The sequence below is a fragment of the Lepidochelys olivacea genome (genome assembly GCF_965140295.1).
Source record: "Lepidochelys olivacea isolate rLepOli2 genome assembly, chromosome: 2".
Taxonomy (NCBI): domain Eukaryota; kingdom Metazoa; phylum Chordata; order Testudines; family Cheloniidae; genus Lepidochelys; species Lepidochelys olivacea.
Window position 1 is genome coordinate 116,839,659 of NC_140412.1, and position 21,257 is coordinate 116,860,915.

Consider the following 21,257-nt stretch of genomic DNA (forward strand, 5'->3'; position numbering starts at 1 on the left):
ATGCACTGTTCTTACTATTAAATGTTCTTATTAGAAGATAACCACATAAGGGCCAAATCCTGTATTCCATTGACTTAATGGAAGTTTTGGGTAGAGCTGGCCAGGAAACAGTTTGGGTAGAGGCGGGGCAGGGCAGAAACTGCCCATAAAATGTAGCTTGTATCAAAACTGTTTTTTTCAGTATTGACCTTTTTAAACAAAAGGTTTTACTATAAATTAACTTAAGTTTCTAAACAATGTAATTTTGAACCCAAAAAACCCAGAACTTCTCATGTTGAAAATGCCTAAATAGGATATTTTGACAAATTTAAAAAAATCATTTGAAATGGGAAATTTGTCAAAAGAGAACTTTTCCCACAGAAAGTTTCGGTTTCAACAAATCAACAATTTTGACCTCCCAAAAAATGAAATTCCCAACCAGCTCTGGTTTGGGTTGCTCAGAGAATACAGGATTACCTCTAAAATTGTATTTAATGCTTGATATACCAGAAGAGGGATGGTGAATCTGACTGAAGCTCATAACTCTGAGCATGTAAATAAAATACATAGCATATTTCAATATTTTGATAATCCTTATAATATATATTATGAAAAATTCTCACTTGTACCTGTAGATTTGTTGCTACTCAAAGTCAGTAAGGGTACATCTGTACAGCAAGCGCCAGTGAGCCTGAGTCAAACAGATTCGGGCTCACACTGTGGCACTGAAAGAACTGTGTAGATGTTGTGGCTCAGGCTCTGAAGCCTTGGGAGAACGGGGGAGAGTTTCTGCATGGCTATTTTTAATGCTGTTATGCGAACCCGAATCTGTCGACCCAGGCCCTGACATTTGCTGGCACTCACAGTGTAAACGTACCCTAAGATTCTCCACATGGCAAAGGACTACAGAACTGAGCCCAGAATGTAGTATTCCTATTACTGTAGTTCTGTCTTGTAGTTACAGTGGAATATTACACTTTTCAGTATTGAGACTGAAGCAATAAGAAGCCAGTTTAAAGAAGAAAATCAAATATGCAAATTTATACTAAAAAGTAAATGTGTGTGCAACTAACAACTCAGGTCTGTCTCACAATTAAATCCTCTTGTCATTTAAATTTGGAGCTTTCAGGTCTCTGTAGGTAATATTTGTATAGTGCCTTTGGATTATATAGTGCTAGGTTCTTGAAAGCTGAGAACATAGTTTAAAATGTACGTGTTAAACAGTTATTTCTGGCCGCTTATATGGTGCACACAACTCCTTGGGAAGCAATGGAATATGTTATTCAAATCACATTCTCAGGACCCCCCAAAATACAGCTGGCTACATTGCTAAGTTCTAGACCAACAGTTCCCAAACTGGTCTGCTGAGCCTTCACTGATGTTCTACAGATAACTGGCTGACTAAATGGTACTGGCTCTCCTTGTTTCCTCTGTGATGTTACAGATGTATTTTAGTTATCTTTAATGTAAATCTACTTTTCCGTGTAAATAATTGCTGTAGTTGCCAAAGAGGTGTATAGTCACTTTAGGGGAGGAGATGTGGCCTGTACCATTGTGAATGGTAACAGCTATTGCTCACAAGATTTCTCTGTGGAGATGTGGTATGTACTATGAAAAAGTTTTTGAGAACTGCTATTGTGGAGAGTTGCAGCCGGGCCTTCTACTCAAATATTGGGAGGGAGAACATTAGGTCCATATGTTTTGGTGGCGTACTGAATGGGAGTTTTTTTTCCTTTGTCTGCCATTCCCTCCTTAATAAAGGGGAGTTAAAATTAAGACTATTACATGGCCTTATTTTTTTGTTTGTATTTTTGTATAGGAAAACGTTATAATATTGCAGACGTGTCTGCTGCAATGTGTATGAGTCTTGGCCTAATATGGTTTACTTTAGCTGACAGCACAATCGCACCAAATTTCAACTTGACAGGTAAAGCAGCATTTATTTTACTTTATGGTTTAATCATTCTTATGTTGCCTAGAATGAGCATTGCATAAAAGCGGGAGCCTTTGGTGGTACTGCCTTGGAATGTCATAGTAAAAAGGTAAATTTTGTTATATCATTTTACCAGCAGCACTACAGTTATAATAAAAGAGACACTATCATTCTAAGCTTTAGTTCTCAAGCACTTAAAACTTCCCCAGATATTACCCTTGGAGCTGAAATATCTCTGGTGGATCTCAGTGCAAAAGTAAATATATCTTGAGATGTTTCATAAAATTCCATTTGAAATACTTTAAATAGAATAAAAAGTGGTGGTTTTTTGTTTTTTGTTTTAACTTTTTCAGACTTATTTCTTGCAGCTGGTAACTAACTTTTTTCTTTACCTCATATTTGCTATAGAATTAGTCCTCAGTGAGAACTAGTGTTCTTGACATACAATTTCTTCATGTAAGTTAGAAATAGCAGAAGATATTTTAACTGATGTGATACTTCATAAATTCCTATCTAAAATTAAAAAGGAAAAAGATCACTATGCATTCATTTTTTATAAATTAGTGAAATCAAAAGGAACTTTCACTGGCCCACCAAAAAGTACAACAGATCTAACCTTGGGACTAATTTCAAGTTTCTGCCTCTTTCCCCAGAGGTACTAGAACTGTCCAAAAAAGCCAGTTTTTTTAAATAAAGACAAATTTACTTATTTTCATTACGTTCTTACTCAGAAATGGCTTAACCATTTTTGCACTGACACTCAAACTGGAAAAATGTCACCTGAAAGTTGAATAAAGTTATAAGTGACTGAAAAAGGCTCTTTAACTGGAAACAGTCAACTTTAATTCAGTGCTTCATCTACAATATCTTGAATGTATATATTTGAATAAGCAGTCATCTCAGTTTGCACTTGGTGTATTACAGGGCTTCAGACTTTGAAATCAGCATTAGCAAACTCCAACAGAAAGGTAGGGCCTCTTCAGATTCCATCTTAAAGTGGAATGGACTATAGACTTTGATATCCATCACCATTCAAATCCCTTGAGGCCAGCAAGTCTGTCAGCCTTTCTGTTACTCTACATGCTGCTACTTTAAAACTGTATATGCTTTCTAAAGAGTACACCTCTGGAAAGCATACCTCACAGTGGAACTGCACATATGTTCTTAGGGTTATGTAAACACACTGCTTCATATTTTACTAATTTACCAGTGACATTAAAACAATTTTAGTGCAAGATTGTTTGGTGTTACACATACTTAATGCCCACATCGTGCAATTTCAAGTTGTTTCATGCAGTAACCATGAATTATGTGCTATATAATAAGGCACTGGAGTTAATGTAATAGTAACATGTATGTACAATGTAGAAATTTAGAGCTGTCCATATTGAAGCTGTTTTTATTTCAAGAGATTCAGATGAGACATAGTAATTGTTTGTCAATTCATTGTGGGACCTTCATTCATTCTAGCTTTGATTGATCCTTAAACAAAATGAGCCCTTTTTTAGGGAAGAAACCTTTCCTTTTCAGAAATGTTATCCATCTAGTGTTGAGTGGTGCTCAAATAGTAGTGATGTCTAAACTCAGATGTTTATTTAGTCTTGTCATTGTTTTGCTATGTTGGCTTTATAATGCTTGTCACTTTAGTGGTATTACAACTGGAAAAAATGACTTGCTACCTATCTAAATTATAGGATCTACTGTATACATGTACATAGTGGAACAAGAGACTAGATGTGTAGTTGAACAAAGAGACATGTATTTGGAGTACAACATGTGGGTATGTTCTTTTTGGCACCCACCAAATAAGTATATCCCAGGAAAAACACATCTAGGCATACGTTCTTACTGAGGTTTTTAATGGTTAAAAGCTATTTTTAAATGACGTTCTTTAAAATCAGATTTTAAAATGTCAGATTTTTATTTTTAAATTTGTGTGAAAATATCTTTCTACAAACTGAAGGACTGAGGACCATGTTGGTCCTAACACCTTCAGTAATTTGATGCAAGTACATCTTCTGTATGTAGTCTGAGTATTATCTATATAGGACAACAAACAGCACTGCTTTTTTCCTTTTTAAGGCATTTAGGACCCATTTCAACCAAAGATCTATCTTGACACATAAGATACAAAAGGATAAAGAAAGACAGGTTTGAAGGGTTAGGGCACAGGACTGGGGCTCAAAAGAGAGTCTTCTTTCAGAAGACTGGGTCGGAGTTCTTTCCTGCTCTATTGTTTACCTGCTGTGTAAGTTGAGCAAGTTACCTCTCTGCACCTTCCTCCCATTCTGTATCTGTCCAGGTCATAGAATCTAGTCTGAATTGGGGCTTCTGCAGTTTAGAAGCTGGATATTTTATTTTATTTTAGCTGAATGATGGCGGTAGGAGGCAGCTTAGTATATTTCCTAAAAAGTGGGCTTACTTCTGACATTACACCAGTATAAATCAAGAGTAACTCGACTGAAGCCAGTGGAATTAACCTAAGAATTTTCTCACTATGTAGTTTGATGTACCTTGTCCTTTAATAATTTTATGTAATTTTTTTCTCTGCAAAGGGACAGCAAACAGAAGAAAAGCATAGTAATGGTGCCTCTATGAAACAGAATATATATTGACATCTGAAGTGTATGCAGATCAGAGTGAAAAGAAAAGTGAACTATAGACTTAAGCTTCTTGAGGCATTCAAAACAATGACAGGTTTCAGAGTAACAGCCGTGTTAGTCTGTATTCGCAAAAAGAAAGAGTACTTGTGGCACCTTAGAGACTAACCAATTTATTTGAGCATAAGCTTTCATGAAGTGAGCTGTAGCTCACGAAAGCTTATGCTCAAATAAATTGGTTAGTCTCTCAGGTGCCACAAGTACTCTTTTTCTTTTCTCAAAACAATGTTAACTTTTTACTCTACAGTGTAACTTTAAAATGACAAATTCCTAAGAATTCATTGTCTTATCACTTCACCAAGTTGCTAGTCACTAAATAATGTCACATTTCCTCCTTTATAGTGGTTTATAATAATGCATTTTTTAGAAGCATTTACACACAAACTAGTATGATTTTGATCTGGAGCTTTTCTTTTTACATTCATGATTTAATCAAAATTCTTTAAACGTGCACATTGTCAAGGGCAAATCTATTTACATGTCACAGTTTTGCCTAAGGAAGCAAAACTATGCTGAGAGGTTAAACGGAACAAGTAATCTTTGCTGTCTGATATGAATGTTACAAACATAAAACCTGAGTGGATTTAAAGCATCAGCTGGATGAACAATTTTGCCCGTATTGTGCCATCAGAATTTTGTAAATTAGATTTAAGGCTCTTGAATAGCAGTGGAGTCCAGGATCAGCATTGCTGTACAAAAGCAGCAAATAGACTTAATGAAACATACCTCACGCAGTGTTCCATTCGTGTACTAAAGATGTTGGCAAAGGAAACAGACGTTTACTTTTCCCAGTGCAGTCTTGTACCAAGGAAGGAAATATTTTTTAAAAGTAGAATTCATATTTAGGGCTCAGTAATGGCTTTGGCATTGTCTGACTGAGTAGCGCTTGGAAGTATCATGCCTTTTAAAGGCCTAATATCTAGAGTGACTGGCTGGGAGGATGCATGGAAGCGGCACATCATGATACGTCTGTGCAACAAACTCTTCCTCCTCTGGCCACTCTACTGGCAGTACTATCTATCCACTCTCCAGTGATGGGAACCTTATCATGGTTGGTCCCTGCATGGAAGGAATATGGGATACAAATTTCCTGCACACGCATCCCCTCAAGCCTACATCTGCAATGGGAGACACAGTTTAGCCCAGAGCTTAATTAATGGTGTTTGGCTGAGTAACTTTAGTGTGTTCTGCTAATCACCTGTAGTGTGGACTTTTAAAATACATTATAAAGCATTTGAATTTGAAGGTAATTTTGTTAGTTATTCATTAACTTTAAATAACCCATTTTGGAAGCAAGTGTGTTTTTTCTTAAATGCAAGGTGTGTGGTTTAGAAACTTTGTGTGGACTAAAACTTTGCACTATCTTAATATAGCAAAGAATTTTTTTTAAAATGGTGTGTGCAAAATCTCCCCTGGCCCCCCGAATCTGTGAAGTACAAAGGAAATGGTCCATTTGATTCAAATTATGTTTGCCCTGCTAGGTCTTAAGCCTTTGGACCAGGTTCAGATCTTACCGTTTACCATCATTGATTTCAGTGGAGTTATTGCTGATTTATATTGATGTAAAGTGAAATCAAAATCAGGCCCTTTGTGTTGTTTTGGGTTTGGTGTTTTTTAAGAAAACTTTTTTCAGATTCTGTCAGTAGTATGGATTGGATTTTTGTGCCTTTAAATAAAACTATCAAATTATGAGATTAAACTGGTTTATGTGCATTATCTTATTTTATACTGGTACACCCATATTGGCATTGTAATGGATTCAAGCTACAGATTGATACAGTATGTGAAAAAGTATAGTTTAAAAGTCATATAATGGGTGTGATGTAAAAATGTAGGAAATACAACTGACTCAAAACTTCCTTGAGCAGCTACTATGTGCTCCTCTCACTAAGGGAGAAAAGAGTGCTTTTTATTTAAAAAAAACAAAAACAAAAAAAATACACACACACCCTCACCCCCCCACACACACACCCTCACCCCCACAAGTTATAAACACACTAATGAAGTCCCATAGGGCCTGTTTTTCCATCAATGCATTTCACTCAGGCATCAGGTGTTTCTACAGGCTTATTACTCCTGTTCTGGCTTCTGCTGCAGAATATGAAGTCTTTTTTGGCATATACAATGCCATTGTTGTAACAGTGCCCCTAGATACCTGATTGAATAGATTATAGATTCTTCCCCCTCTGCTTGCTTCCTGGTGGTTAGAAAATGGAATAGGCCCAAAATTGTAGCATGGAGGCAACTTTATAACTAAATTTAAGGAAATTAGGGACTTAAAAGGTTCTCCAATTCAAACAGTCCCAAGGATCAATCATTTCTCTTTCTGATAGGAAAAATTTATTCCTTCCTTAAAGTATTTGTACTAGTCCAACAAAATCTCTACCAGTGAAATATGAAATCTTAAGTAATGTCATGCTGATTAACCTACTTATTTCCTGTTTTTGCTCTCACCATTCAATTATGGTGGTCATGGTATAAGAAACAAAATAGAAAATGGACATTACTAACTTTTGACATCTTGTGTGCTGCTAATTAATTTAATGTTATACTTTTATCAAAGCTGGGATTCCAACATGTTTTCATACAGTATTCAGCATTAATCCTAACTCTTGGAATGGCAGAGATACTGGTTGGTAAAATAGTGAAAGAATCAAAGTTTAGAAATTAATTGACTTGTGATGGATAAAGAGTTATTCATTTTTGTTATTGTTAAGCTGATAACATTACCTGCCATGCAGTGAGTTTATTGTGGCCAAGTAGTGCAGCATATACATAAAGGCGTACATTCATCTTGTACCTGAACAGCATCTAGGCAAATAAAGTAGTTCAGAAAACTGAAAACTTTTCACTGTGATTCCTCTTGCTTTTGTTGTTTTGTCGTTTTGTCAGTATTTCTGTGTTTTTCCTTTTTTGTGTTTGTTAAATATACTGCTTTTGCTTTTTATTTTCTTTCCAACAGGACATACCTATTTTATATAAATAATATTCAGCATTAATTTGATCTTAAAGTTTAATCATTATTACTTATTTGTAGTGCATGAGAGCCCAGATGCCTATATCAGGATTTGGTGCACTATGGTGCTGATCTGTGTAAAATAAGACAATTCCTGCCTTCTAGAACTTAAGGTCTAAACCAGTATAAGCACAGTGAAAATTGTTTGAGTTAGCATCTTACACTACACCTATCGCTACAGGGCGAGTGGAGAGTGGCATTTGTCTTATTAATTAATACTGTTTTTCCCCCTTTTCTTTGCAGGTGTGGTCCTTATATCCCTTGCTCTCTGTGCAGATGCTGTTATAGGAAACGTGCAGGAAAAAGCTATGAAGTTGCACAATGGTTCCAATTCAGAAATGGTAAATACCTGACTCTTTAATCTAGTGTTCTGTCACACAGACCAGTGGCTCTCAACTTTCCCAGACTACAGTACCCCTTTCAGGAGTCTGATTTGTCTTGTTTATCCCCCAAGTGTCACCTTACTTAAAAAGTGCTTGTTTACAAAATGTGAGAAAAATACAAAGGTATCTCAGGACACTATTACTGAAAAATTGCTTACTTCCTCATTTTACCATATAATTATAGTATAAATCAATTAGAATATAAATATTGCACTTTTCAGTGTATAGTATATAGAGCAGTATAAACTAGTCATATGAAATTTTAGTTTGTACTGACTTCTTTAGTGCTTTTTATGTAGCCTGTTGTAAAACTAGGCAGATATCTAGATGAGTTGATGTACCCCCGGAAGACCTCTGCGTACCCTCAGAGATACTTACCCCGGTTGAGAATCACTGACAGACTATACCAATACATATGGAGTTGGAATTCTCTCATGTTTTTAAGAGATATTCTACATAAAGTCAAGATATACCGATCATGTAATGGCAAACCAAAACTTAATCTATTTATCATGCATATAAAAAGAAAGTGCTTGTGCTGCTCTACTCATTTTTTACCGTCAAAAGGTACACATGTGTGTACATTATTAAATGAAACAAGTTTTGAAGTTGCAATAATCTCTCCTGTCTATACAAAGGATATACTTCCTATTTTTGTATAATCTTTGTTTATGCATCCTTCCTGTATAACTGAAATCAATGGAGGGTGTTCCATATAATTAATGTACTCCAGGTTTAATAAAAATATAATATGTTTCCTTAGTTTGAATTATTTTGTATTTTGTCCATTGATTTCAATGTTTTTAAAAATCCCACTCAGCACCTAAATACTTCTAAAAATCTGGCGCCATTAGCAACCATCCATATTATAGTGCTGTAGATGTAACTAAGAAAAACAACTGTGGGACTAGTAGCATAACAGTGAAATCTGAAATTGTATTGGCAAATTACATTTATAGGGGAGAGCAAGTAGACAGGGGATATCAAACCCCAAAAAACACTGGGCAGTGAGTTGACACTACTGCATAATTGCCCCAGATAATATGGGAAAGTAGTCCAACATTTAATATTTGTATTGCATATATACATATGCAGTTTCTAACACCTGCTGTAGTCAAGATTGTCCAGAACTGCTGAAAAAACTGATAGAATCCTAATGGACTTAACATTGTAACTGATTTAAAAAAAAAAAATCCAGAACTTGGAGTTAAACTACCTTTTCCATAAGCAGTGTAATAAAACAGACTAAACATCAAGAGTGACTGACTGCTGTTAAAGTGAAACCACAACGGTACCGACACCCTTTTTATTTAAAAAAAAAAAAAACAACTTCTGAAATAGTTAATTTTCTAAAGAGCAGTGACAAAATCTTCAGATTGACTTGACAAATGTTATTTAGTTCCAAAAGATACAAAATGTGATGCATAAAGCTTAGAATAAAAGAACCAGCAGATGTGGCTGAAAAGTTTAAAATGATTGGAGAACTCCTCTGAATTTTGATAAAATTTACATTATATATAGATATCAATAGAGGCACATCCATTAAAACTTTACCTCATCAGAGTTTAGTAATCTATCCTCAGTACAGAACAGAGGCACTATGACTAACCCCATTAGAAATTACTTTAGAAAATAATCAGAGCTTGAAAATTAAGTGCCTTTATAATAATGAGCAGTATGGGATTTTGAAATTCTTCTGAAGCCCAGAAGCTCTTCATCACTTTTTGAAGCAGTAATCAGCTCTTTTTAAAATCCTTGTCCTCCTAAGTGCCAACAAGATTTGAGGAAAGAATGATTCGCAATTCAAAACATTGGTAAAGATTAAACAATTTTGGTAATTTTACCATTATATACACTTACTGTCTTGTTGAAGACCATAGCAGAAAGGGAAAAATAAAACCACCAGGGATATGAACAAGTTCTACCAAGTAAAAGAACCTGCAGCTAATCAAAACAACAAATGTCTAGTACTAATGAAGTGAAAGTGTGAAGTAACTTCAATGCCCGTGAGCTCAAAAAAAGAGTTGATGTTCGTTGGAATAAATACACATTAATAGCCAATCCCTTAATCTGTTAGTCAAAATGAAAATGTTAAATATGGTTCTGAGAACTCTGTGGGCTTTCTTCCCTTAGTGGAATTAATACAATTTTCATAGTAGACAACAAGGCCAGAGTAAGTGGACACATTTTTTGGAGTTAACCTAATTAAAAAATATTGCTATTGCTGGATTTTATTCAAACTGATAATTACAATGCCAAAGTCACAATTTTAATTATCAGTTTACTTCAATAGTATATTTCAGTACATATTTTATAACACAACATTTTTTCTTCAATTACATTTGCTTTTTCAAATTGTATTCAGTGAAGATAATGATTCCTATAGTTAAGATTCCCTAATACTTTGTCATAGGAACAGTGGCAGAAGGGTCTAATTACGAGAGAACACTCCCCTACAAAGCCTGGAATAGAAGCTATTATTCCATATAGTCTCCACATTGCTTTGCTGTCGAACAAATAGCTGTGAAACCCACTGGCAAAATATATGTCTATAGATGCCTGTAGTGGCAATTCCACATACAAAATAACAGCCTTCTACTTACACCAGTTACTCCATTAACTACAGTGGTAGAGTATTGTGTGATGTCTTACTGGGGCGGAATGGTCAATATGGTTGTACATGATGATGAAATTTGTTTTTCTAATTTTTTAAGTTTTTAAAGAATTCAGGAAGAGGCATCCGTAAAGATGTTAAAAGAACATTAAGGTTGCAAAGTCAAGCACTCAAAAATTAGGAAATGCAAGAATTAAGTTTACCTGACCCCTTTGTACATATGCATTATAATAAAATCTTTTTGATTGCATATTGTTTTTTTCACAGGACATCTGCCTTGTTCTGTGCACACACTGGACAATGCTTTGGGAATTGTTCGAGATTGTGTAATGTATGAATTTGTTGTCCTTAGGACCTTTGCCTCATTTGTTGACAAAGTTGGTAAGTGTTTAGTGAGTGAGGCAGGGGATTATTGTGGGAAGAGAAGGGACTGTCTCATGGTCAAAACAGATTAATGCTGCCCTGGAGAATTGGATTCTGTCCCTGCTTCTGTCACCTGGTGGGCGGGGGCACGGTAGGACAGTGAATGAGCAGGCTACAGGTTGAGAAGATGGGTGCTAACAGTTCCTACCTACTCCTCAGCCCCTCCAGTTCCTGCTGTTGCCTCTGCCCTCACACACGTACATGAGTTTATTGAAGAGATACATTGTGGAGATACTAACCTCCCACTCCCGCCGCCAGTTCTACCAAATGGTTCCTAAGCTGGGCAAGTTGCTTAAATCAAACTATTCACAATGGCCACTAATTGTGTGTTACATGTTTTCTCAATGCCCAGCAGGAGACATGTAGGGCCAGATCTGAAGGAGTGCTTGAGCGCTCACAACTATAACAGAAGTAGGAGCTATGCTATAAATGCATAAAGTATTAAGTACTCTAAAAAATCAAGACCTTGATGTCTGAAATCTATCTCACAAAATTAGTGGACACTTCTGATAATTTTGGTCTAGTCTCTGTGTCTCATTTCCTGATCTGGACAATTGGGGGAAAATGCCATCTCACCTCACAGGGGTATTGTGAAGATAACTCATTTATGGCAGTAAATAACCGAGATACTATGAGATTATAGTAGAAAAGCCCATGAGGAAATTAATTCTGTATTTAGTGCAGTGTTCGGATGATGTGCAGTAAATACACAGGGTTACACACCAAATGATGAAGATAAAATGAAATGTTAAATAGCTAGCCATTTACACTGGCTATCCTTCTCACTAAATGAGGCAGGGGTTCTGTGGAAAAAATATGTGGTCATGTAAATTAAAGACTGTCATGATGCACATGCTCAAGCGGACTGAATTAAGGTTGCACAGGCAACCTTAATTCAGGCATTTCCAAATTTATGAATGCTTGGCTTTGTTAACAATGTAGTTTTGTCTGTGTAATTTATAAGTGTATTTACTTGGAGTTTTGTAAATTAAAAATAGTTAAAACAACTGCATGTATTTATAATTGTTTGAAGTTTTACTTAAACAACAAAATCCTGAATTCGAAGTAACTGCTTTCTCTTTTAGTTCTGGCCTGAGGATATTAGTAACTGACTTCCTGCATAAGAAAGATTTTATTTTCTGTGGGGTGATGGTAAAATGGAAGATCATGATCCTATTACTCACTCTAACTTTTCATATAGTTACTTGAATACTACTGTTTGAGGATGTTATGTGCTACATTTAAAATTGAGTATATTAACTCAGCATTTAATTTACTACTTTAATTGTTTAGTAGAACTAGCTAATATTTTTATTTTAACTGTTCCAGGTTCTGTATTCCTATTCAATAGGTTTTGTGTACATTTTATTGGGATTGACATGCAGTAGTGGATTAAGCCCTGCAGTAACATTTTGTTCAAAGGTAAACACAGATTAAATATTTTTATTTTAAAAAGATTAAATAGTTCTGTGTACAGAGGACTCCTCACGGTAAAGATTATTGTTAATATAGTGTGACAAGTCTTGCTGTTCTCTTAACATAATTTTCTGATCTGGAGTACAGGTAAACTTGTCCAACTTACAAATTAATCCTTTTTTTAGTCCTTGATCAATAGAGTAGGTGAATTAAAAAAAGTCCCATAGCAGAGTTCATAATTTTATTTTTCCATTATTTAATGAAAATGAAATAAGAACCTTTGCATGAATGCATTGTTGAACATCTTATTATTGCTCACGCAGTTGATTAAAGTCTATAGTTTTATTTCATTTTGCAACACCTCAGAGTTTGTTTTGCATTTTCCTAACTGGTTTTTTGTTGTTTTTGCAGCATCCAGTTCAGACCTATGGTTATGCATTCTTTTTTTCCCTGACTGGATATTTTGGAATATCCTTTGTTCTAGCGTTGATTAAAATCTTCGGTGCCCTTCTAGCTGTAACAGGTATGAACAAATTACATATTTAGTATTTTAATATAAAAAGAATCTACTCCTATTTTCCCATTTAGGACAAAGCTTGTGAGAATTGTTATTGCTTTCTCTTGCTTCTACTCTGAGCTGATTTACCTGAGTTCATGTAGCATGACTTCTCTATTGCAGTATATTTGGAAACCAAGGTTCTTTCTAACCCAGTGCCTTCACCTAGAAGGGCTTTGTGCACAAATATATGAACACCAGGAGCCCTGCTAGATACATAAACAATACACTTGACAGATCTGTGGAATCAGAAATACACACCAAAATATAAGCAAAAAGGTAAGACTTATTTGGGACAGGGAGGAAAAAATGTTAAAATAAAATGGGGCACAGATGTGCAAGAGGCAGTATCATGCTTCCCAAACATAAAATCACAGCCTCAGAAATTCCAGGAAGCGTTTCTACATATATTCTCAATAGATTAATGTAGTGCACTCTGTTTAAGGCCTTGAACCTTCAGACTTTTATAGTTAGATGCTGTTAAGGCAATAGTAAATGTACATTGCAGGTTTGGTGCAAAAACAAATCAAGAGCAGCAAATTGTCTTTTCAACCCCTGCACTCTTGCTTGTTCATTTGCCTAGGATAACAAAATATGTTGAATTGTACATGTCAGGACTTAGAGATACAGGGCATCTTATCCTATCTGACTTATATTAGTTTTGGATTTGTAGCTTTTTTTTTGTAATATATATATACACAAAATAAGTGCCAGTCCTGTGCGCTAGGCATCCTTGACAGCCATTAAAAATACCATCTATAAATATAAGTCCAACAGTCCATCTCCTTCATTCAGAAGTTTAAACAACAACCAGTCAAGTAGAAGCAAAAAAGTCAGAATACTCTTCCCTCCCCACAACACCAACTCACCTTTCAACCTTCACCAGTTCCATTTTACTACATCCATCACAAAAGCCTTTGTAAACAGATGGGCTTTGTAGCATGCCCTGCTGGTCAACAGATAAAAGCTATTTTAAACCAAGGGAGTGTGTGAATTCCAAAGCTGAATACCCTGCCACCAGCTCTCTCTCTCTTCCAAACCAAGGAAGTTGCTATTTGATTTCTTAATAGCAGATGGAAATCTTACTGTATATCTGGAATGCAACCTGTGCTGGGAGGTATCAGACAACACCTTCTATCAAAGATGCAGATAAACTCTTTGTTTAATCTTCCAGATGCTTTGCCCAACCTTGCAGTGTTACTCCGATCTTGTTCCAGATAGTCCTTATATATGCTCCATTTTCTGCCAGATGCTTAGTATGGCACATGACTGCATTAGGTACGTCAGAAGACATAGTTATACTATGCTGTGTCATCAATATACTGAAAGTACTTAAGTAATTATTAATGCTTTTAAGAGCAACATATATGTAAAGAACAAGAGAGGTGACAAGATGGAATCCTGTGGGACTCAAGAGAGTGTTCTAAGGAAAGAAGATACCCAATACCATTCTCTGGGAATGTTCCACAAGAAAGGAAAAAAGCCACCCTAGGGTCCCCTTGTCCTGTCTGGGTACAAAGGCAAATCTTATGACATGTAGCATCAACAGTATCACTAGTCTCAGGATCAGTACTATTGATAGTATCGTCTACAGATGGCATGGACACTTGACTTCCACTCATTGGCAGGAGAGGATATGCCAGCACCACCCATGCAGTCTGTATCCATGTGCAGGTCAGTACCCAGATTGACAAGTATCAAGGCGATCTGTGGCAATGAGACATCCATGACCTAGATAGAAATTTCAGTCTCCAAACCACTGATTCCATCCCAAGTAGTATATCAAGAATATGCCCAGCTACATATGCTGAGTAGTCAGTCATCTGGGATAGTTGTGTGGTGAGCATGAAAATCTTGAGCCAACTCAGAAGATTTGCCATCTACATAAATGTTGAAGTTACTAAGCCCTTAGTGCCACAGCAGCAAGGAACCTTACTTGCTTATGCATGAACTTCGCAGTTCAGCGGGGTGATGTGCACACTAAAAATAGTTCAGTCTTCACTCAGTGTTGGAACCGACATACGGAATGTGCTAACAATGAATTTTTTTCCTCCCCTTGCTCGGAGAAGAGGAACTGCAGTTTAAAATAATGAAAAATGATCAGTGCTAAACAGATCCTACATGAAACGCTGGACACCAGTACTTTTTCCAACAGGGAAGTATTAATTTAGTCCAGTGATTTTCAACCTATGGTCCACAGAGTATGTCTAAAGATTTCCAAAGGGGTCCTTACCTCCATTTGAAATTTTTTTAGGCATCGGCAAATGTAAAAAAAGATTGAAAACCACTGATTTGGTCTATTAATGTTTTGTCTGCCTAACATACTTAATGGAGGATGATTCCACTGTCAGGAGTAATATGTTTACTTATCAATAATTTGTTTAAGCTTTACATAGTTTCTAAAATCAAATGTATTACCAGAATAGAAAGTATGACAAACCACGATTTAGGGGTTATCTGTACTAATTTACTGTGGCTTACATCTGTGTTCACTCAGCCTTCATCATTGAGCTGGTCATAATATTTTAGCACATAGTGTTACTTTAATGTAGTATAACTCTCTACAGCAAAATTACATCTCTAAGTGAACATTATTATCCTGTACGATCGTGACCTTACAAGTCAGCAATCATAGAAGCTGCTTGCATATCAAAGTTGTCTCTGGTTTTGAATCGGAAGGGGGAGAAAGGACCTTATTAGGATGTCTCGAAATGACTTTATCAAGTTGTCTCCAACACAAAAAGTCAGGAGAGATTTGGGTTTTTTCTTTCTATATGCCTATTTCCAAAATCCTTGTAAAATTAACGCTCCTTGTCATAATCAACTATGACACACAGTCATACCCAGAGCTGTTTAAAACAATGGAATTGTTAGAGTTTGAGAGCGTAAGATTTCATTTGGATATATTTCACAAGACTAAATTGTGTGCCTGATCCCCCTGTAGTTTATATAGATGTAATAGCTGTGTGTCAAAAACAGTTACGTCAGGCTATTTCTACCTCAAGTTACCCCTTTTTATAACGACAAACATCAGTCACGAGGGATTGGGGTGTGGGGGGGGAGCAGGAGGATACCAGGGAACTTACTTCCCTTCCCTCTGCCCCCAAAGCTGGTTTGTGTAAGGTAATGTTCTTCATTTACTGTAGTGGAAGGGAGAATATGGACAGTTTTGACTTAAAATATTAATTGTCTAATTTATTATACAGGATTTTAATCAAGTTTGCCACTCTCATAGTTTGAGTTTTGCTTTTTTAACCAAGTTCACTGTATGCATTGATTTCAAATGAGCATGGATGAGAGAAGTTGTTTCATGCCTTAAAACAGTTTTTAAAAAGTGTATTTTACTGTGTCAAAGAATGCTGGAATAGCAAAACCTTCCCAGGAATTCTTGTGCCTGACCTTGACAGTCTTGGCACTCTATTCCTTTCTACTTTGCTTGTAGCAATGGGGAAAAGTTTACCATGCCGTGGAAGAGCATCCCATTCATTACTGCCCCCTGACTACCCTATCTTTCCCCTTATTGGGCAAGAAGGGGAAAAGAGTTTAATGAAAATTGTATTTCTATTAGCAGAATGAGAAATTAGACTTAATTGGGAAAAGAGAAATCACTTAATTTAGAAGGAAGTGGTTACATAAATATTTTAATTAATAACTGATTTGGTGAAAGAACAGAAATAATAGTACTTAGAAAAACTCATGTAATTTAACCATTTTTTTAATTATTCATCTAAACTCTTTTCTAATTAAAACTCAATTTTTTTTATTCCCTTCATTTTTCATGTAATTGAAAATCATTATTTGATGTGCATAAACTTCTTAAAATGTAAAGATAATTACCAAAAAAAGTTGAGATCAGGTGAAGATAAAGCAAAGGTACAAGAGAATACTTCTGTCCATTTTAATCCTAGTTTTAAGAGAACACTTCTGGAAAAGTTTAAGATTCACCTTACCATCTATGAGTGTTGTTGTTGAGCAGTTTCATATTTGACTACTATATAAACAGTTATGAAGTCAGAACATGGCCATGTAGACTAGATAATTCATATGATATTTCAATGCAATATATGGAAGTTGTGTTTAATTTTGGTGTAACCCAGCAGGTTATAGTTTTACCTAAATCTGTTAATAGGATTATGTCCTCATAAACTACAATTCAGATCTTCTTTAGTGACAAGATCACAGGTAGGCAAAGATTAGTGAAATAGTACAATGTGGCCTTCTGAAATCCATTGTCATGTTCAGTGTCCTCACCAGAGTTATTTCTCTGCACTGAGGCCTGCTGTTATGTAAATAGTTTCAAAACAGTTAAGATGCAAATACCTATCCCCTTCAAAATAAAACCAAAAGCAAGGATCTATGCCGGTAGATTCTGACCAAAAGAAAGATTGTAATAGTAAGTATTACAGTATATCCGAGTCCTTAACATTTTTAAACTCTTAGTTTTGTTTTAAAAAATGTACACAATCTAGTTCACAATTTCCAACTGGTAGTGGTTTCAAAGATGGTTTATCACATTCCCATGATACCTGTGATCTGGTGAGTAAAGTGAGCATTGGGATAAATGAGTCTGGTTACTTTGGGAGTCTCTGTAGTAGGAATATCTTTACTGGTTTTGCTATATTGATGCAAACCTCACTTTGGATGTGCTGCACCAGTTTCAAACCAGGAGAAGACACACCCCCTATTTGACACTGGTCGAGTCATCTACCAGTTTGCACCAGTGAAGCTCACCAATATAAATATCCCTGCTATAGATAGGCCCTTAATTACCTAGTTTATTAATACCTCCTAATAACAGCTTTAGTTGGATTATAACTAGATCTAAATTATAGTTAACCATTGTTTTTCTTCTGCAGTAACAACAGGAAGAAAGGCAATGACCATTGTGCTTTCTTTTTTGTTCTTTTCAAAGCCATTCACATTCCAGTAAGTATCAAATTGTCCTTTTATGGCTTGTGTATTTCATAAAATCAGGTTCTTGATCACTGAAATTGAATAACATTACCAGTTAACCATCAAAATGTTTGAATAGGATTTTCTTCAACTTTCAAACATTTGTAATAGAAATGGGTTGTAAATATTGGCTAGTTTGTTCATTATGTCAGAGAATAATTTCATTTTTCCCCAAAAACATTAGAAGACAAATCCATTGTACATATTGGGGGTGGGTGGAAGGTGATGGGTTTTTGAGGGGCTGGGGGTTTTTTTTGGTAGTTTAAGAAAATCTTATGTAAAAAGGTGCTGAAGTCAGGCAATCCAAGATAATGATGGAGAAAAGAGCCCTATGTAGGAGCAGTAGTCATAAAATATAGCTCCTATAAACATGGGAATGTATTGCGGATTGAAGGTATTTTATTCATATAGGTAAGAACCATTACAATTAATTATAGCTTAGTAAATGCGGACAGGTTATGTCAAATAAATTCCCTTCTCCAGCCTACTTACCTAAGAGGAAGGAGAAAGGATAATAAAAATTAAAGATTTAAGCTAACACCTTGACTGGGTCCTACCACTTGCTTTTCTCTTATTGGAGACCATCTTTTAGATTGTCAGCTTCTTGGGGCAGAGACTTTATTTTTGTCTTGTAGAATGTGAGGTACATCATTGGCACATTACAAATAAACTGTTAATACTATAATTATTTTCCTCTTTTTCACCCTTCAGGTACGTGTGGTCAGGTTTATTAGTTGTCCTGGGTATATTTCTGAATGTTTACAGTAAAAATATGGATAAAATCAAGCTGCCTTCACTACGAGGTCTTTGCAACAAAACTGTGGAAGAGAGACAGACAAGGACGTTGTCACAAACTGTGTAGACAATGGTTTTATGCCATGTCTTGAATCTGACTTATTTTATTGGAACAGTCTTCAACTGGTTCACTTTCCAAAGGGAACATTATTAAAACCAAAAGAGCTGAAGGCTGAAATGAACAGTTTTATGTGAGCCTTCTCTTCAGAGCACTTGAATTCATCATAGGTGTTATATACCATTGTCAGAAGGCATTATCAAGCCAATGAAGGAAAGCAACGCCTGGCAGACTGCTGAAATACTGTGTTCCAAATGGGGGACAGTAGCACATTAATTTGGGCATTTTTATCATATCAGATGTGGCTGATTTGAGATTAGTGGTTCTTTGTTTTTATTGTTGGGCTGGGATTATTTAAAAGTAATACTGTATTAACACTTAATGGACGCTCATCAGCAACGGATTGACCAAATTGAAATTTTAAAGTTGGAAGAGGTAGAATACGGTATGTCATGATTTTTCATTTTAAATAAAAATTCAGTTTAAGTTCTTGATGAGATTCTCAACATTTTACATTTGTTAATATAATTGGCATTTCTATTGAAATCAAAATCTGATTAATGGTTTAAATTTGAGATTGAAAGAATCGTGATTTTTTTTCCATTCCCCCCCTTCAGCTTTTAAAAATTATTAAAGAGTGCACATAGACATTACTGTTAATCCCAGTGTAGAAAAAAAGAGTACCAAGATCTCTGTCTGCTTGCAGTACTTTCTCACTATCAGAGGAGTTGTCTGCTGTTACTGTACTGGTATAAAACAGTGAGTGAAAATTCTCTAACAGCACACAAGTTAATATATTAAACATCATTTCTCTTCACTGTCCTCAAATTAAAGCTTTAACTCCAAACATAAGTAGATGACAGTGAGATTTCTCTTCCAATGGACAGAGTGCACACACAGGGTCATATTGATCAGGAAGTGTGGGTAAATGAGAGACACAGGGATGGATTCAAGGGGCAAGCAACAAACTTAACTAACAACACCCCTCTCCATTTTATCTGCCCATACTCTCTCTCATAGCAGGTATTTAATTGGGTGCAGTGTGGAGTTAAAAGATCCCACCATAAAACCAATAATTCAGCTCACTTCTGAATACTCTCTCACCCCTCTCCCAGGAGCTGGCCATCCCCTTGCTGTCTGGAAAGTCTTTTCAGCAGTTAAGCATGCTCTTGCTCAGCACTGGCTACTCTCAATTTGTGATGGGAAAACATTGGATGGAAAAAAAAAAAAAAGTGGGCAGAGATTGAACTATTCCAAAATCTTTTGGGTTTGTGATCTAAGCATTAGTACATAATGAAATGGCAATCATTGTTGTACATTAGTTCTCACCATGGACTAGAAAATACAGTCCACCAGGGAAGTACGAGTTACTTTCCTGACTGTGCTTCTTATCAGCGCTTCAACTCATCCCTCCTGTTATTACCAATGTCCGGTGATATGTTCTAGATAGATGTCTCTTGACCACCTGATGGCATCCGACATCATGAGTTGCCCCGTCAGCTGAGCTTAGTGTTGACCAATTCCAGTTTCTCAACACTGACTCCTTGCTGGGGTCCCATGCGCTCAGAGCTCCGATGATCAGCATGTGAGTTTGAACCTCATAGCCCCTAGCTCCCAAGGTGTTGGCCAGAGGAGCCTATATTTCCAGCTTTCGAGATTGGGTGTCGCAGAAGGCAGTAGTCCTGTTTTCAGAGGGAACTCTGACATCCACCATGATCTTCTTCCAGTCCTCGTTGGTGATGATGATGTCCGGTCACAGTTGTCTGTCCATTCAAGGGATGGCAACATTCACAGCGACTTTCCCTACAGGTGGCGGGATGACTGACCAGGCAATCTTGGATGGCATTGTGGCACAGCTGCCAGGCTCTGGAATGGGGCTTGCCGCTACACCGGACATGGGGTAGTGTCTCTTTGGCATAGCTGCACTTCCTGCATTGCTTGTTCCAATTCCCTTGGCGGAAGTCCATTCGGCGGAATGCAGTTGAGCCAGACCCTGTGGATGAACCACCAATCAGCAAATCGGGTGAAGCTGCCCCCAGGGAGAAAAAGTGGTTGCTCGTGTCCCACTTGCACGTCACCTCAAAAGGCCTTCCTGTAGTCTGGCTTCCATTTCAGATTTTCTATGTACTGCAAGTGGAGGGAATCTTTCAAGGTCCTCCCCAGCATGGTTCTAGCTCTTGGAGTGATCATTGTGCGCTCCATGTTCTTCATCTGTGCCAGTGGCACCAGGATTCTCAGCTCGTGGTGTTCCTCACACCACATCCAGGGGCAGCCGATACACTTCTCCAGTAGCATTGTGGGCATGAATCCAGAACGAAGCAAAAAGTCTTTCCCCCCCCTTTCAAATTTGCCTTCCAGGGAGCCATTCAGGATAGCAACATCTTGCTTGGAGAGGGTCCTTCAATTCACTTCTTGATGGCATCCTGCATAGAACTTTCCACGATGTTCCTAACTGTGGCGTCTGGGCACGT

The 21,257-nt window shown here is 36.7% G+C and overlaps 1 protein-coding gene across 5 annotated transcripts in view; it reads left to right on the forward strand.

Moving 5' to 3' along the window:
• SLC35B3 (solute carrier family 35 member B3) overlaps positions 1–19,280 on the forward strand; it is a 33,524-nt gene extending 14,244 nt beyond the window's left edge. For 4 of the 5 annotated variants that reach the window (XM_084620310.1, XM_084620311.1, XM_084620312.1 and 1 more), the window contains exons 5-10: positions 1,799–1,906; positions 7,832–7,929; positions 12,338–12,430; positions 12,836–12,947; positions 17,837–17,906; positions 18,645–19,280. In XM_084620310.1, coding sequence (XP_084476436.1) covers positions 1,799–1,906; positions 7,832–7,929; positions 12,338–12,430; positions 12,836–12,947; positions 17,837–17,906; positions 18,645–18,795 — 632 coding nt within the window. In that variant the 3' untranslated portion in view covers positions 18,796–19,280. Of the gene's footprint in view, positions 1–1,798; positions 1,907–7,831; positions 7,930–12,337; positions 12,431–12,835; positions 12,948–13,103; positions 13,260–17,836; positions 17,913–18,644 lie in introns of those variants that run through there. The other variant, XR_014710384.1, reaches the window with a different exon arrangement.
• The last annotated feature ends 1,977 nt before the right edge of the window (positions 19,281–21,257 follow it).